At 50.6% G+C, this 18,207-nt stretch overlaps 1 protein-coding gene across 1 annotated transcript; it reads right to left on the bottom strand.

The window, feature by feature from the left end:
- Positions 1 to 6,396: 6,396 nt before the first annotated feature.
- ATOH1 (atonal bHLH transcription factor 1) lies at positions 6,397 to 7,345 on the bottom strand. The gene has a single exon (XM_031607527.2). The coding sequence runs from the start codon at positions 7,262 to 7,264 to the stop codon at positions 6,431 to 6,433; it is 834 nt and encodes a 277-aa protein (XP_031463387.2). The 5' UTR covers positions 7,265 to 7,345; the 3' UTR covers positions 6,397 to 6,430.
- Between the last annotated feature and the right edge of the window lie 10,862 nt (positions 7,346 to 18,207).

The following is an 18,207-nucleotide window of genomic DNA, read 5'->3' as shown; positions in this document are numbered from 1 at the left end:
TGATACTTTTCATCTACATGTCTCTGATTTAATTGAGATCCACCAAAATTGATACTTCCATAATAAAGCTTCCAGATTTGATAATCTGTTTCTTTTCTGTTGTTTGCTTTTATTATTATATAAATGAAAAGTTACATCGAAGGATGACACAAGCTACTTGTTTCCATTATTTGCTGCAAACTTAGGATAGATTTATTCAGCCTAATCTGCCAATTTTCTGCACAAACCATGGCACTGTACCACTAGGTATTTCAGGAATCTTTGGGCCACATCCCTATAGCTTCTCCCCACACTGTTCTCAAAGCGTGCACCAAGTATAATAAATGTGACTGCAAAACACACCCATCAATATCTCTTCAGTGTTTATGGAAAGAAGGAAGAGGCTGACTCTTCCTCATCTACTAAACAGCAAACTGCCACAGAACAAAAGAAAAACCTCTGAGCTTTCAAGAGCCATAAGCTCTTGAAAGGTGAGATGCTCACCATTCATGTTTCCTGTTTCCTTTCTAGGGAATAACTTTTATAACTCCCTGTTATATGAAATTATAATATTGTTCCAATATTATATTTGACACACTGTTTTCACAGTGCCAGGATTATGCTCCTCTGTTTGTTCTGCTTTCATTGGAAAACAAAAAGAAACCAAAAACAGAAGTTCACCTTCCAAACATCGCTTCCCCCCATGGTTGGAATACTGACAAAAAACTGAAATCAACATTTTAAATGTCTGTTCACCCAGTCTTACGTTGAGGTTTGCTCCTCCAGCACACACTTCTACAGCTGAACACCCAACCACACTCTCCAATGCTGGAAGGTGCCTGGTTGTGCGAGCATCAGGAAAGGCTGTGCTCCAGGGCTCATGTTGTCAGAACTTCCGTGCACAAAGCACTACAAGTGCAGGTTCAGGAATACCTGCCATAGAAGAATCACATCCCAACTCCAAGAGCAACCCAAACTGCAGGGCAAGGTTGTGAAACCCCCATTAAAAACACAGCACTGAGTTTCCAGCACCATAAAGGAGTTCAGGTAAAAATGGGTAAATGGGAAAAGCAGGTTATCTCACTACGGAGGCACCTGCTAGCTTTTGCAAGATTAGGTAACAAGAGCACACAAAGCCACCTTTCCTCAAACTATGAATAGTGCTTGGTCCAGTTCCCCTGCCACAAGCAACAGCCACACTCACATGAAGTGATTTGGGTAGTATGGTTAGGTCGTGGTTGGACTCAATGACCTTTAAGGTCTTTTCCTATCTGAGTAATTCTATGATTCTATGATCTCGTTTCTTGCTAACCCCAGAATTAGAGCCAGCAACACTTCAGAGCATTCATCTCTTTTCCTAGTAAGCAAACTCCAAAACCTCTAGTGACAATTCAAAGCCCTTCTGTCTCAGTTACCACTCTCACAGAGCCAAACTTTTTTTTTTCCCCAAGCCCTCTTAAACAAACAGCTTTTAGGATGCTTTGCAATGCAGAAAAGAATAGGGTTAATTGGCTCCCCTGAGTAATAAAAGTGTAACTGATTTCATCCAGAACACCTGTCGTGATCACAAAAGAACTACATAATTTTTTTTTTTTTTTAAAAAAAAAGGTCTGGTAAGCAATACAACAGAACAGCACAAGCCTAGCTGCATTTATTCTAGTCTGACCACAAACATTACAGCACTGGTAACTTCAGGAAAAAAAAAGAACAAACCACAGCTATCCTTCCTACCTGAAATATAACCAAGGCCTGTGGGTACCTCTGCATGTCAGAAGGCATCTTTCCTTCTCTCCAAAAAGCAACCTCCAGCTAACACCCACATCATGGAGAAAGATCCCAGAGAAATAGTGTGTGCAGCCTATTTCAAGGTTTCTCACCTCCAAGTGACCTGTATGGACTCTAGGGAGGGAACGAGCTACAGGTGGGGGGGATGACTTGTCTGCTGAAGCTGCCTGCAGCTGCCAACCTTCCCAAGGCTTCCTCAACTATGCCCTGTAACAGAAATCTCTGCTCTTTCCTCCCTCTCAGCCCACTCCAAACAACAAACTAAAGCTGGAGTAAGGCATCTGTTCTACATCCTGCTTCCCAGGGTGGGAGGAAGAAGGGCCCCAACAAGAGGCAGAGCTCAGGTGAACCACATCTATAATGGAGAAAAACAGCATCCCTGACTGAACCCAGTCTCCTCGCTGGAAATAATTCCAAAGTGACTGGGGAAAAAGTGCATTGTACAAGCAGCATAAGAAGACACACAACCTGTGCTCTTGCCCTGATACTGAAAGCCACCTAACCCTGGTAGGTCCTATGTATTTTGCCACAAACAGGACACAGGGAGCAGCTTTGAGGGTCTGAGAACTGGAGCAGCACTTCTGACAAGGGATGCTGGCCAACAGTTTGGGCAAGCTCCCAGCTGTACGACTGCTGTAGGGTTAAGCACATAGGTGTGGAAGTGATCCAACAAGTCATCCCAGCTGTCAGCCCAGAGCCAGCATTTTGATGGACCATCTTTAATGCTGGGACTTAGTTCAGCATTAGTACCAGCCAGAAGAAAATGAAGGGAAAAACAAAAAGGAGCATGCAGGTGGACGGGAAACAAATAATAAAGGAGAAACTTCTATTACAGGAATTGACATCATGGAATTGCTTAGGTTCAAAGGGACATTAAATCCAAAGAAATCCAATTGTATGGAAGCATTTGGCCCACTTTCCTTTGCCTTTTTAAAATGCAGCACAAAAGAGCCTGGTGTCCACTCCTAACAGGTATCCCTGGTTCCCGGAGTTCCAGCTTTGTCCTTGCCTCTGGGGCAACCTAACCCCATGCACGGAGCCTTCTCTCAAGGCAGCGTTTGTGTGGCATGGACAAACACAAGCCTCCCCGTGTCCCTCCTTTTAAAAACAGACTTTGGGGAAACAACAACAACCATAACAACAACAACAACAACAAACTGTTGCAGGAGATTGCATTTGTTACAGGCAACAGAGAAGAGGTGCCTGCTCACACTGCCACTATGGGGCTGGGTCCTGCAAAATGAATAAATAAATAAATAAATAAAAATTAAAAAATTTTAAAATCCCAAAGATCTTAAAAACAAAGCCAGCAGTAAGTGGTTGAGGATGAAATAATGCGCATTGGCATGGGCGGTTCTAAGCGTTTGCTTATCCCAAGGAAATCTTTAACAATCCCTCCCTTCTAATCTGACAAATCCAAGGGGTTACGATGCCGGTGGGTTGAGGTCTCTTATTTCAACGAGCATCATCAAAGAGACATTTGGACAAGTTTGCAGCACTGAACCCGGCGGTTTTCGGGAGGAAAATCCTGTGCGGGCAGCGCTTGGGGAAAGGGTTAATTCAGTGGCCGCGATGCGTATGAAATGATGGTAAATTACCCGGCGCGTTCTCCCGGGGAAGAAATTAGACTTCAAAAGGGCTGGAGCCCTCCTGTATATATATCAAGCAGATGGGCTGATGCGCTGTCTCGCTGATGCGCAGTTGATTAACCGCTCCATAAAGAGCGGCAGCACCGCTCGGACGCGCGTCGCTGTCCCGGGTTGTGCGCGGGAGCGCGCATCAGGGCGGGCGAGAGGACACGCGGATTACAGCGATTAAACACAAATACCGCAAACTATAAAGAAGGAAGTTTGAATGAATGGGAAACTGGGTCGTTGTTAAGTGAGTGCGATTTGCTTTGTCAGCCCCAAAACTCGTTTTCCCAGCCCCGAACGTCGCTCTCCTAGACCCAGATCTCGGTTTCCCTGCCTGGCGCAGGGGGCACAGCTCCTAGCGGCAGCAGCCCGGTGCGAAGGGCTCCCGTATCCCCGTCCCGAGCCGGGCGGGAGGGAGCGCACGGCAGAAAGGCACCGGGGGCAGCGAGGAAACGCTTCGCCGTGTTGACACGTCCTGGCCGCGCTCCCAAAGGCGTCCCTCTGCCACCCGATAGCCCTTCGGAAGGGGCTCTCTGCCTTCCTCGGAGCCGAGCCAGCGGGGGGTTGCCCTCGGCGGGGAGGGGTCGTGGGGGCTCTGCGCGGCACCCGCGGGTGACATTCCTGCAGGGGAACGGCGGTGATATCGCAGCGCTTTGCAGCAGATGCGAGAGCCGGGCGTCCCTCGAGATCTCCTCCGGCGCCGCACGCGTGCACCGGGCTAGAGAGGAGCCACGGAAGCACACACACGTGAGACCGACCCCCCCCGCGCAAGCAACCGCTGCTTTTCCCCTTTTGTATCCCTCTCCGACGGCCGTCGCTCCTCGGGCGAGGCGAGGAGGGGGCCGGGGGGAGACCCGAGCGCGGGCTGCCGGGGCGCGGGGGGGCACGGCGGAGCTCCCCGCGGGCCGCAGCTCCCCGGGGCGCCGCCTGAAAGGCCGCCGCGCCGCGCTCACCAGCTGACAGCGCGTGCTCCGCTCCAGACACGGCGCACCGCGGCCGGGAGCGCGGCCAGCCCCCCCCGGGCCGCCCCGCCGCATTGTCCGCCCCGCTCTAATTAAGAAGCGCCGGTGTTAACCCTTTCTTCCCTCTTCCTTCCTTCTTTCTACCCCCGGGACCAGAGGTTGGGCAAACAGTAGCCGGAGAACCGCACCTCGAAGAAAACGGAGCATTTGATCAAAACCGAACGCACCCACGTTAAAGAAATTCCTCAAAAAGTGATAAAAATGGCACAAAGCAAAGCAGCCGCGAAGTGCGCGCTCTCCACTTTGCAAACTTTGCGCTCGCCCGTGCAAAACAAACACTGTCGCGAGCTCAATAAAGCGATTTATCCATCTTCATTACTTAAAGAAATGTTGTCTCTTTGTTTGTTTGGGAGCGTGCTTAGCTTGCACGGCAGAGTTGATGCCTTTGCTAGTATCTTGGATACTTGGATCCCACTTTGGTAGGTAGGAGCTAATTGCTAATAATGGAGAGAAAGGAAGCAGCCAGCATAGCGGGAGCGGCCCGGCATATGGGGAATGAGCGCTCCGAAACGCTCAATATTCAACTTTCCAAAATATTAATGAGATTAGAGCAACCTGCAGCTCTACGTTCCAGCTTGTTAACGGGGGGAGTGAGAGGGGGCTGCCAAGCGGTTGTTATGCAAACTCCGGGGCTGAACCTCAACATGGAAATGCGCTGCGCATCTCTTTCAGAGATGTGTTAGGGGAAAAAAAAAAACACACACACACACAAAAACAAACAACAAATCCTCAGACAACGAGAGCTAAGGATCTGGTGCGCTCCGCTGTCGGGGGGGAATACGACAGCGGAGCGAGGAGGGCGGATGCGCGCGTTGCGATGGTTGCGCTCCAATTGCGCGGCCCGGCCGCTTCTTGCTGGATGAAGCACCGCCGCCGGTTCGTGGGGAGGAAAACACAACGAGAGGGAACGAAACGAAAGGAGAGAGAGAGGAAACAAATAAACCAACCACCGTAAAAGAAAGTAAAACAAAATAAAGCCCTGGTCCCCCACCCCTCCAAAAAAATTAAACTGAGTAAACTGGGTGACGATATTTTTCCTCGCTGCATTCCTCTCGCCCCCACCCCCCCCCCTTCCCGCCGGCAAGACACGGCCCCGGCAACGAAAGGTGCTCCCTCTTCCAGCGCTTTGGGAAGGGAGGGGGACAGGGGGGGAACCGTCCCGCTGAACTCTTCACCCTGTGGGGCAGCCCCCGCCCCGTGCGGCCGCTCCGTGCCGAGGGCCGAGCGGTTGTCGGTTACCGCGGGACAGGTGCACGACTCGGGCAGCGCCCGCTCTGCCCGGTTCGGCACCACTCGCGGGACCACCTGCGGCGAGCGGCATTCGCTGCCCGTTTCGGCGTGGAGGGCGGGACACGGGTGCGGTGCTCCGCGTGCTGCGAGGACGGGGCCACGTCCTGGCGCGGAGTGTGCGGGGAAAACGGGGAACGCGACCGCGCCGCAGCTTCGCTACGCCTTTTTGTTTTTCCACCTTTATTTGATCTCGAAAAAAAAAAAAAAATACATAAACCAGTGGCAGTTGGCTGGGCTAAAATTCAAATAAACGATTTTCGTCGTAGAAAATTTTGTTTAAAAAAAAAAAAAGACAACAAAAAACAACCAACCAGAAAGCAGAAACAGTAGCAAACACTCCGTAATAAATAAGTTTCCTATTACCACAAAAGCGAAATAAAACGAACATAAAAGTTTGACACGAGCGAAGAGTTCGCGTTTCTCAGGCTCGGCGCCCACCGCGGCGCGGGGCTTCCCTTGGCAGTCGGCGGCTCTCCTCCGCGCCCCCGTCTCCGCCGCTGATAAAGTGCTCTGCGCCGCGCTCTCGCCGGGAGCGCCGTCGCGGTGCGTTCTGCGGGGACGGGACGGGGCGGACGTCGCGGCGGTTCTCGCCCCGCGTTGGCAGGAAGGGACGGCAGCGGCTTCTGGGCAACGGAAACTCTGACAGGAGCGGCTACGCAGCGGCGTAACCACGCGGCCCCGGCGGCAGCGGGCAGGTGGGAGGCGCGGCCCCGCAGCCCCCTAGCTGGCCTCGTCCGAGTCACTGTAGTGGGAGCGCGGCGAGAACTCCCCGTCGCTGCGGTGAGAGCGCGGCGACGCTTTGCTCCTCTCGGGCTGCTGCGGCGCGGGCGGCCCCAGGAGCAGCGCGGGAGAAGGCGCTTTCTGCGCGGGGAAAGAGGGGAAGCGCAGCGGCTCGAGCTGCGCCGCGAAACCGCCCGCGGCCGCCGGCGGGGGGAAGCGAGTCCTGGCGGGCGCGGGAGGCGAGGCGCGGGGCGGCGGAGGAGGGGGCGGCGGGGGCGGCTCGAAGGGGGCCCCGCGGAGCTCGGCTTTGGCGGGCGGCTCGGGGGGCGCGGGGGGCCCGTGCAGCAGCTCGGCGAGGGCGCTGATGTAGATCTGCGCCATCTGCAGCGTCTCGTACTTGGAGAGCTTCTTGTCGTTGTTGAAGGAGGGGATGACATTGCGCAGCTGGTCGAAGGCGTGGTTCAGCCCGTGCATTCGCCGCCGCTCCCGCGCGTTGGCCGCCAGCCGCCGCTGCTTCTGCACGCCGCTCACCTGCGCCCGCGGCCCGGCCCCGCCGCCGCCGCCGCCCCGCGGCCGCCCGCCGCCGCCCCGCGCTCCCCCGGGGCTGCTCCCGCCGGAACGCCGCGCCGCGCCCCCCGCCACGGCCGCCTCGTCCTCCTCGTCGGCGGGCAGCAGGTAGCGCGGCGACGCGGCGGGCACGCGTGCGGCGCAGCACACGCCCAACCAGCCAGGGGCGAAGCCGCAGCCGCCCGCCTCCGGCCCCAGCAGCGGCAGCGGCTCCGGCTCCCGCCCGCCCTCGACCCACTCGGCGGCGGCGGCCCGCGGCAGGCTCATGGCTCGGCCTCGGCGCCCATGGGACGAGGCACGGCACGGCTCGACGGACGGCTGCCAGCGGCGCCCGCCTGCTGCCCGCCCGCCTCGCGCGTGGCAGCCGCCGTCTCCGGTGTCGGCCGTGCGCCGCGCCCCCCTTTAAGGAGCGGCACGCGCCGGGGTCCCGTCCCGGCTCCCCCGCTCGCCCCCCCTCCCTCCGCGCTCTCCCTTCCTTAGCGCCCCACCCCTCCCCGCGCCGGTCGCGTGTCGGGGCGGCCAATGGCGCGGGCGGCTGGGGGGCCGGCGCGTGCGGGGAGCCAATGGCGCGCGGGGCGCGGGGAGGGCGGCGGACGGGGGGGAGCGGCGGCACGCGCGGCCGCTCCGCCCGGGGAGGCGCGCGCCTGGCGCCCGTCCCGCGCCGCTGCCCCGGGCGGACGGGGGCAAAGCGGAGCCCTCGTGTGGTGGGAGCCCTTCGGGGCCGAGCGGGACGTGCCGCCCGTCCTTCCGCGTGCACCCGAGTGCCGCCGAGCCGCTGGAGTGCGTCTGGACACGGGCACGCGGAGCCGTTTCCACGTCCAGCGCTGCTCAGAGCGGGGGGGAAATACTGCTTTAGAGGCCGCCGCTCTCCGCGTCGCACGCTCAGAGCCAAAGCCAAAGGCGCGGGGCGGTGCGCGCTCGCCGCTGCTCCCCCAGAATAAGATAAATGTAAGGGATGGAGAACTCCTGGGGCCGGCTGAGCTCATTCTGCATTCAGCGCCGCCCGGCCCTTTTCTCTCTCCTTTCTCCTCTCTTTGTATGTTCAAGCCTACTTGAGTTTCTTTTTTCCTTTTGTAGGAGTTGGTTCTTTTGAAGCGGTTCGAGGCACGCCCTGCGCAGAGGGAACTTCACGGGAGTCGGAAACACAAGCACACCGCTCTGCAGCGCTTACTGTACAATAGCAGGAATGCGGGAGCCGTGGAAATGAAGCTGCCCTCTCTCTCAAAGTGTCAAAGCTTTCAGAGCCGCACGAACTGGACGCGGCCCCGTATCTTTATGCAGATTTCCTCCGCTCCCCCCGGCCGGGTTCGGGCCGAGGCAGCGGCGCGGGGTCAGCACGCAGCGGTGTCACGGAGAAATGGGTTACAGACGCGGGGGGGGAAGCGGGGGGAGAAGAGAAGAAGCGCAAAAAGCCTCCTCTATCGTTACAGTCAAGGTCGTCTCAAAGCACACAAAGCACACATGGGTCAGCCCTCGGTTTAATTGTGCTCGACACCCCGATTACTCATTCAATCTCGCTTCAGGATCTGCGGTCAGCGCGGCAGGCACCGCCGCAGATTAGGAAGTATCCCGTTCCTCCCTTGCCCTATTTTTTCTGCGCTTTTCCTTCCCTCTGCCTGCACGGCTCTGCAGCTCTGGCATGGCAGAGCCCATCCCGGCGGCACAGACCCGGACCTGTGCAGAGCTGCAGCGGATGGGCAAAGCCAGTGCCAGCCCCGTGGCCTCAGTGACTGCACCACCAAGCTGATCAGCCACCTGACAACAACAGTCATTTATCACAGAGCACGTGGGATCGAAGCAGGGCCCGAGAACAGTCTTTTCTAAGGTTCCTCCTATGATTAGTGGTGATGCTTTGCTTTCAAAAGTATTTGAAAAAAATTTTAAATCAGAAGTGACAAATGTAAGGAACGCAAAGCCCAGGTGCCTGTTGCTGCAGCCTCCAGCAGCTTTGAAGGCTGCCCTGTCCCACCCGTGGGCAGCACGACCACCCTGGGACATGGACATACCCCAGTGTTGCAAAGCGACCTTCCCGGATGGGTCATCACATCTGCCTCATCTCATCCACTTTGAGTATCTGAGGGCCCATCAAAGTAATTCCCTTTTCCTTGTCCCACAAAGATCCAATGCAGACCCACACCCTGGGCCTCATCCTGCTGACAGTTTCTGCTACGCACAGTTGGTTCTCGTGCATGTACTCGCACTGCCTCCAAGAGATGTGCACAGCATCACTGCAACAACACTCGCTACCTCCTGGGGCCATTGTGGGGCATTAATGAATTCAGCTTCCTCATCTGTGTGGAAATCTTGTCTATAGAACCTATACCTATGTCTGCTCTGCTCCTTTAGTTACTTTGCTGTAGCTTTTACTAAGAACTTATGCTAATGTTTTACAAATAAAAAGCCTTATATTCATGGAAGTGTGACTAATAATTTTCTTTCAGTTACTGTTTTAAAAAGTATTCTGTGTTAAAACCGCTCAGCAAGACGTTTCCTCTGAAACTGCTTGATGCTCTCAGTCCTTGCAGCATCTGATTGCTGCGGCACTTGACTGGGAGTCATTCAGCATCAGCCCTTCAGAAAGCCAGCAAAACCAACCACAAAGAGCCATCAACCTGGGGTTTTGTGGGCTGCTGCCCTAGAAGGTTTGGAAGGAAGTGAGCCATTTACTCCTGGCCACAGAGATGCAGAGGTCTGCAGCTGCTTGGTTGGTGCATCTGGCAGCAACTGTGACCCAGAGACCTGGCATTAGCTGGATTAGGGTCTGTGTGACTGCATACATCCCAGAACTAAGAACTGGAAGAAGAAGCATTCATGACATACAATTACTCCCTGCAAAGAATTGGAAGCTTTTCCTTTCAATTAATAAAAAAGAAGCCTTAATGCAATACAAACACTAGTATCAGACCCGTGGGATTTTTGTGTCACAGACTTTACACCTCTGCCATTCTCAGTTTCCTCACCTCTTTAACAGTAATCTTATTCCAGATTTAGTTTGCTCGCCCTTTGCAGCAGCAACAACTTTGCTGGGCCTAGATGTTGTCACACACATAACCCACAAGTTCATTACCTCAGTTGCTTGAAATAAGCATCAACAAACTGTCTCCTGCTTAAGGCACTGCATGCTATATAAACGTTAGCAAGAGGAAGAAAGGAAGAATCTGACATCTTAAAGTCTGTACACTTTCTCTCATCAGCAGCATTACCAGAGCAGTATCCTGGGAATGGGAGGCTCTGCTTGAGTCAAACAGGACCTTATACACAGGATCCCACACTTAGGCACTTCCAGCATTGCCTCAGCACTCAGCAGCCATGGGTCTATTTCTGCCAAAATGGATGGAGATTTCTCAGATGTGGAAATGCCAGCCTTTGCAGGTCTCCTAAGGAAAGCAGATCCCCCTAAGGCTCCTAAAATGCAGGGACTATGCATTTGGAGTCCCTCTAGGGGACAAAAGGAAGAGAGTGGACACAAGTGGCTGCTGATCAACACCTCACATCAACCCCCAGGTTGCAGAGTATTTACCCAGGAAGGAAACACCTGTCAGCCAAGAAAAAGCAACTTCTCCATCCACAGGAAACCCTCTGCCAACTCTGTGTAACTCCTGACAGCAAAAAGGCTGCCAGGAACAACCAGCTTCCATTGCCACACAGCCTCACTTTCCATCACCACACAGCTCCATGCAACACTTAGAAGCCACTGGGATGAACAGCTGTGAAAACCAGCTGCTTTGAATACATCTTCATCTGTCTGCTGCTCCTTGAAGTAGGATACCCCGAGTCTTAAGAATTATTGTTTAAATACTTGTTAGTGATGTAGAAGTAGAATTATTATTTTTTCTAACTATGTGCCCAATCTGACAACTGCCCCAATTCAAGCCTCAGCAGAGCACTGCTTGCAGTGCTTGCAATGCATCACTGTGCTCAGGGATGCTCAGTGGCAATCCTGTAGAATCACAGAATCACAGAATGTCTCAGGTTGGAAAAGTCCTTAAAGATCATCGAGTCCAACAACAACCTAACCATACTACCCTAACTAACAACCCTCTGCTAAATCATGTCCCTAAGCACCACATCCAAATGTTTTTTAAACACATCCAGGGATGGTGAACTCAACCACCTCCCTGGGGAGCCCATTCCAGTGCTTAACAAACCTTTCTGTAAATAAGTGTTTCCTGATATCCAACCTAAACTTACTTTGGTGCAACTTAAGGCCTCGTCCCCTCGTCCTGTCACCTGTCACCAGTGGGAAGAGACCAGCCCTGCTCTTGCTGTAAGCACCTTTCAGGTATTGGAAGAGAGCAATAAGGTCTCCCCTCAGCTTCCTTTTCTCCAGAGAGAACATCCCAGTTCCTTCAGTGTCTCCTCGTAGGGCATATTCTCCAAGCCCTTCACAAGCCTTGTTGCCCTTCTTTAGACCTGTTCCAGCACCTCAGTGCCCTTTCTGTACTGAGGTGCCCAAAACTGAACGCAGTACTTGAGGTGAGGCCTCACCAGTGCCGAGTACAGGGGCAGGATGACTTCCCTCCTGGACCAGCAGGCTTGCAAGGCCCTCTCAGCAGTGAGCCCTGCCTCTGGCATAGCCTGAAGCAGCAGTTCTGTTTGTTCTGCAGCTGGAGGAAGACCTGCGATAGAGTTCATAGGCACAGTTATTTTCCAGGACGCTTTAAACTTGCTAAAAGGTTTAGGAGTTCCCACGAGGAGAGGATTCCCCTATATCCCATCTGTGAGACCCACGTCAAGGCCAGAGGCAGCTACCCCGAAGCAGCCCGTTTTGCCACCCTAGCTGTATCACTGCAGCCACACAACAGCCAGCTGGCGCCGTCATACTAACACTTGCCACCTCCGTGCCTGTCAGCTGAGCCGCGCACGGCCCCCCGCACCCTGCAGCAACCGCAGCGAAGCTTTACGGACGTGCCCCATTCCACCCGTGGAACGGCGGCGAGGGGCTCGGGGCCGGCACACGGCGTGCCGCCTTCCGCCGCCAGCCCCGCGTCCCCCCCGCGCCCCTCGGGTGGGTTGTGCGTGGCAGGGCCGTCCCTCTGCGAACAACAGGTTGGATATTGTAGGTGTGGGTTATTAAAGTGTCCCCGGCACAATGGCGGTCTGTGTCCCATTCGCCACGCTTGGGCTCCTCTTTGGAAAGCGCACACAAGAGGTGACACGGCGCTGGCCCCCGCCATTATCCCGTCTGCATAGCAGCGCGGGCCGCCCCGTCTCCCTGGAAATGGGCTTCGCAGCCGCCGCCCGCCACCGCCGGGGCCACCGCGCCCGCGCACGGCTCCGCGCGCCGCGACGGCGGCCGCCCCTCACGGCTGCGCCCGGCGGGTGAGCGGCCTGGCTCGGGGCCCTCCTCTGCGGGCGGTGCCGCAGCGCCACCAGCTGGGCGGCGGCGGGAGTTGCAGCCTCCGGCCCTCGGCTCGCGCCGCTGAGCCTGCGCTTTCTCACAGCTTCGAGCAGGCGCCGAGACCTCGAGAAGCGTGCTCAGCTGGGATGTGCTCAGAGATGGGCAGTGCAGCTGGTGCGGGGTGTAGAGAAGCGTTATGAGGAGCAGCTAAGGGAACTGGGGCTGTTTAGTCTTCAGGTGGATGAGAGACCAGCTGCTCGGCAGAGGTTGTAGCGAGAAGGGTGTTGGTCTCTTTTCTCGAGTGTCAAGCGATAAGGACACAAGGAAATGGCCTCAGGTTGCACCACCAGGGGAGGTTTAAATTGGATGTCGGGATGAACATCCTCACGGATAGGGTGATCAGGCACTGGAACTGCCCAGGGCAGTGGTGGAGGCATTCCAGAGATGAGAGCTGCGAAGGAGCGGCGAGATTGGGCGAGCTCTCAGGTTGCACTCGGCCAGCCCCCTGCACTGGGCCATTAGCAGCCCTAAGGAGTTGCCTTGGTAAACACAACGCTTAGCTGAGGCAGATGTTCTTGAAACAGCCTGGCTTGGATTTACTGTTAAGAGAGCAAGACACGTGCAGATTTAGCCCCTTCTGTCTGGTGCTGCTTTTGTGTTAGGATTTACCCCCTTCACTCCCCTTTTTTGGGGGGGTGTGGCATGCTGAGTGACTGCCACTCCCTTGGTAAGGTGTAGGGGACATGTATGCAGAAGAGCCATCCTATCTGTTTTCTTGTACAGCTCTAGCCTACAAAACAGGAATTTGTCCATGTACTCCAGATCAGTTTCTACTTACGCTTCATATTCACCTCAGCAAGCAATTATACTGCAGAAAAAAACCTGCCACCTGTGGGTTTTAGATGGAAAGCTACTCTTACGTGTCAAAGCTTATGGAATAAAGTATTTAAAAATACTAATGGAAATCAGTTCTGCATTTCTATAAATCACTCTAACAGTCTTAACACAGACGTGACAAGGCCTGCATTTGTCAGGTGGCACAGCGAGTCTTTGAAATGAAGACTGCATCAATCAATTTGCTCTTCTGAAATCATATTTCCAAGTTGATGACTTTTTCTTTTGCCCAATCTTTCATCTCAGTGGAGGAAGAACAAAACCCCCTGTGTCCTATATAACACTACCTTGAGCATTGAAAAGGAGTTGCATTTGCAAAGCAGTTGGATTAGGTGACCTCTAAGGGTCCTTTCCGACTCAATTCTGTGATTCTACGATAGCATGGCAAGATTTCTGGGGAGTCATACGAAGTGTTTTAGGGAACCTCATTTGTTTTTTGAGGCAAAGAGTCAAGAGAAATAAGGAGAAAGCATCATCTGCCATCCCTCAAACCTGCAGAGATCCAAGAAACAGCAGAGCTTACACAGACAGAGCTCAGAGCTGTAAAAGCTAGAGCAAGACAAATCACTCAGTGTTGCTGAAGCACAGTTCAACAGAGCAGTATATTTTCTTGCTACCCTACATGTTTCTTGTTGTGGTTGCTGCCACACCACAGAGACTTTTCCTTCAAAGTATGTTGGAGTGTAGGAATAGTGAGTGGTACACTGTGAGCTTTGATCACAGTGCTTGCTTGCTCTCTCCCACAGTTAAGCAAGAGAATTAATTAGTAGGGACATGGATCAACAGGGATTGCTCCTACTGTGGTCCACCACAGAGAAATACACAGGGAATATTCAAAACCAATATTTAAGACCTTTCCACAGCGTATTATAAAAAAAAACATGAGCAGGTGAGAAATATAAGTTTACCCACAGCAGCAGGACTGTGGCATGCTCATTGAGTTGCCCACTTCCTCTTTTTTATCTAATTTCCAACAAGCACAGAACATTTGCCACCTCCCTGCTATGCTTCTAGGTGAAGCACCTGCAGCATCTTCCGGCTGCCCCAGGATCATCCCTTGACAGTCAAATCTGGGGAGTAAGCAGCATCCCTGAGACCTTACCCACTTGAACTTCTATTGATGCTCAGTTTCTTATATGTAGAAGGAAGCAAAGAGGAGGCAGTTGAAGCAGTTTCCCAGCTGCAAAGCACTCACCTGGAGGACTGAAATGCAACACTGAGAGCTGCAAAAGCAAACTTCCCTATTCCACATAGGAGAAGGCAAGCCTGAACGACCAACACTGTTATTCTGCTGCCACGTTGGCTGCAGCATGACCCAGAGGAGGAATTGAAGCAAACACCTACAGCTGTGTGATTACTTGGAGAGCTCAGTAACTGCCCTCACACCTCCACTTTATTTATATTTTATTTATTTTGTTTTGCTGGGGAGGGTGGAGGAAGTGGTTAGCCTTACAATGGCTGATAACTGCAATATTCCTTGCTCCAAACAGATGATCCACCAGTAGAATAAAGGATTCCTGTGGAATGCCAAAATAACAAACAGCTTCATTTACAAGACTATCAAATCTAGCTATTAGTTGGGTTTTTCAGTTAATTAATTAATTAATTGTGGCAGGCCACAACACTCTTGTATTAATCTGGGGACTTGATTTTTGGAGGAATTGCTTTTGGTTAGGAATGTTTTGCACTCACAAGGCTGCCTTGGGAGGCTTTGATTTCTGACTCCACACACAGTGTTATGTATGAGACATGAGTGGCAGGGTATGATGGTGATGAGTTTGCTATCGCTTCCTGGTCTTGATGTGAAGTATGAATGCATGCATTCATATCCCAGTACTTAAAAAAAAGTATCAGGACTCATTCTTGGGAGCAGATACTTGATTTTGACATATATTTCAAAACAGCTCCACAGAAGAAAGAGGAAACACAGGTCTCTGGACCAAGGAAGTGTGAATACAGCAGGGCTGTGCTGGTACAACACTGCTTTCATTTTGGAGACTATTTTTTCATCTCTTACAACCACAAGTGTGCACATGGGAAATTGCTTTACTTTTCATCCCACCACCTTTGTGCAGGTTTGTGAAATCAAACATACCCAGGGTATTAAGCTCCAACATGCTTTCTGGCCCAGCTACAGTGAGTGTGCTAGCAGAAAAAGGTACCCTTACATCCTCATCAGTTTGCAGCATCCCACAATAGCGTGGAAGGAGAAAACACATCTTAAAATCCTAATATGTTGAGGGAAATTGTACCAGCACTTTGTTTTGACAAGACAGGAGGAAATCGCATGATACTACAGCTCTGACCATGCTGTGGCTGGACCAGTGACAGCTACAATCACTCACCTGTTTGCTGCAGCAGGACATTTTTTTTCTCTCTGGGTATTTCATCATCAGTCAGTAGAGCCATCTGACCAAGCAAATCTTTGAAACCAGTTTAATATGCTTTGTGCCACTGCTCATTTTTTCACTTGTAGCTGATACGTCAGAATGGGTGTATGACCTGAATCACCAGGCAAACAACTCATCTTTATATGCACCTGGCTTGTATTGTCAGCAGCCCTACTGCAGCAGAAGCGCTTGACAGTCTTTAATACAGTACTTCTACCTCACTGGCTTTTTATTTAAAGACAGGGTGGAGAAATGTCACATAGAGTTAAATTAGCTTCTTATGAAGAGTAAATAGGCTGTGTCTCTTAAGATACCCAGCTCTGGATAGGTGTGTTTGGGAACATAAGTGACAAGGGCAATATTCACATTAAATGTAAAATGAATGATTTGTCGAGGCTGGAAGTACAGCACTTCTCATGCTGTCATGGTGGCTTTACAGCACAGGAATAACCTGGAAGTAGGACTCTGATCATGCAAACATTTTTGAGACTACAGGAACCCCTGTCTATGGTAGTAACTCTAACATCCTATTGCTGGGCATTTAGTGCCCATTGACACGCATGCCCATTGGCAGTAGCCTGTAAGTGCCTTTTATCCTCAAGGCACTTTATCCTCAAATGATCCTTATCATTTTCAGTAATTTCCTTCAGATTTATATGCTATCTGGACTCAGATTATTATTATTATTATTTAATGTAGCACTGAATTGAGGTCTCCTTCCAGTGTATGTATATATTATTTTTCTTTTGAAACTATAAAATAAGACTCAAACATCCTCTCCCCTGGTGTAGTGAAAACACTGACAAGTGGACACCTGCCACCAAAGGAAAATCTCACAGTGCCCAGTGTTTAAGCAGGAGGAAACGCAAGTTTAGAAAACAATTTTATTAGACAAATTATTTAGACAAATTATACACAGAAAGCTCTGCCACTTGTAACTGAGGCCTCCAAAAAGTGTTTTGTGTATCTGTATAATAGGCAACACATCAAAATAGGCCTATTTTAAATATCGTACATGGTTAACAGATTTCTTTTTTAATAGCTAAAATCACTGCAACATCTGGTATGTCCCTACATAGCTTGTTGGAAAGAAATTAAGTTTTTTATCTTTTTTTTTCCTCAGAGGTGTGGATGAGTTCATGAATGTTACAAGGGAGAAGCAAGTTGTGCATGCTTTTAGACGCTTGCTATCCCAAAAACAAAATGGCCTTTTGCACGATAAGAATTTGTTCTGCCTTACACAGTAGACAATATTTGAAGATTTAGTACAAAAAACAGTGACAGTACAAGATGCTCCCCCAGAACAGAATTAGCATCAAAATAGAATAGGTCTGAAGAATATACCTTTTAATTTATCCTAAAGCAAATCACAGAGGTTGATTCCTATTAATCCTAGCCAAAGAATGAGTTAGGTTAAAATAAGTGTATGGTTGCATTAAGAACATAACCAAACTGAAAAACCTCACGGGATACACTGCTTGCTTTCTACTGAGCCTCATCTTCAGCTTTAAGGATTACAAATTGAAAGCTCTTCCTACATTTCTAACAGGTAACAGCGTTACTTTAAAAAGCTGGTGCCAAAACCGGCACTGGTTCTGCTCTCACTGCTGTTCTTTCTCTTGTTCTATACAGTTGGCACTAATATAAGAAGTATGTAGCTCCTCTAAATCTAACTTAACTTATAAAGGGTTAAAATGAGCGCCAGTTCATATACTGTTTTCCCCTTCGAGCAATATGTGATAATAATTAAGGCCACATCAGTATTTCTCAAGGGCTTTTGCTCCACAAACACCATTATCGTATTGATCAGCCGTACCGATTTGGAAAATAATTTATTAACCTTTGATCTATGTTTAAACTTCTCTAGAGCTATATTAGTTGCTCACGAGCGTGGTATACCTAAGAAAGTGTTCCATCTGTCTAATTAATTAAAAGTAAAATTATCAAGGTTAGCCATATAGAATGCTCAACAGCCAATGCAAAACCTAATTGAATGAGTTACATCTAGGTACAAACTTCAAATTGTCCTGGATGTTCTAATAAAAAAGTATAAAATATGCTCTGTTGGCAAACAATGCAAGTCAGAATAACATTAAAAGCGATCCGTCTTTTCTAAATGAAAAGACCCCTGCACTGTACATCTTTCCTGTATACAACACATTTTACTAAAGCTTTATTAAATGAATTGCAGTAGCAACGGCTGCCATTTTATAGCTATATATACATGTATATATATATACATACTTGTGTGTATATATGTATATATATATATGTATGAGATACTAATTTATTTAACACAACAAAGGCTTCTGCCATATGATACAGTTTACTGTACATAAGAAAAACTTTTAACACTGTACAATCACATAAAGGTCATATGCACTGTTGCAGTGCAAAAGTAGATTTAACTGTAGTCTTTACTGGCATAGTAATGGCTTTTTTGTAATCCTACAAAATTGCATTCTCATATAATGGGGCCTGAATGGTCTTTCAACTTCATTTATTTTGCTTTTTTTTTTTTTTTCCCTTTTTTCTCTATTTTGCCTTTTTTTTTCTTTTTTTTTTTTTTTCTTTCTGTCTTTTAA

Source organism: Phasianus colchicus, chromosome 4, assembly GCF_987193195.1.
Source record: "Phasianus colchicus chromosome 4, bPhaCol1.hap1.1, whole genome shotgun sequence".
Classification (NCBI taxonomy): domain Eukaryota; kingdom Metazoa; phylum Chordata; class Aves; order Galliformes; family Phasianidae; genus Phasianus; species Phasianus colchicus.
This window is presented reverse-complemented; position numbering and strand designations above follow the sequence as displayed.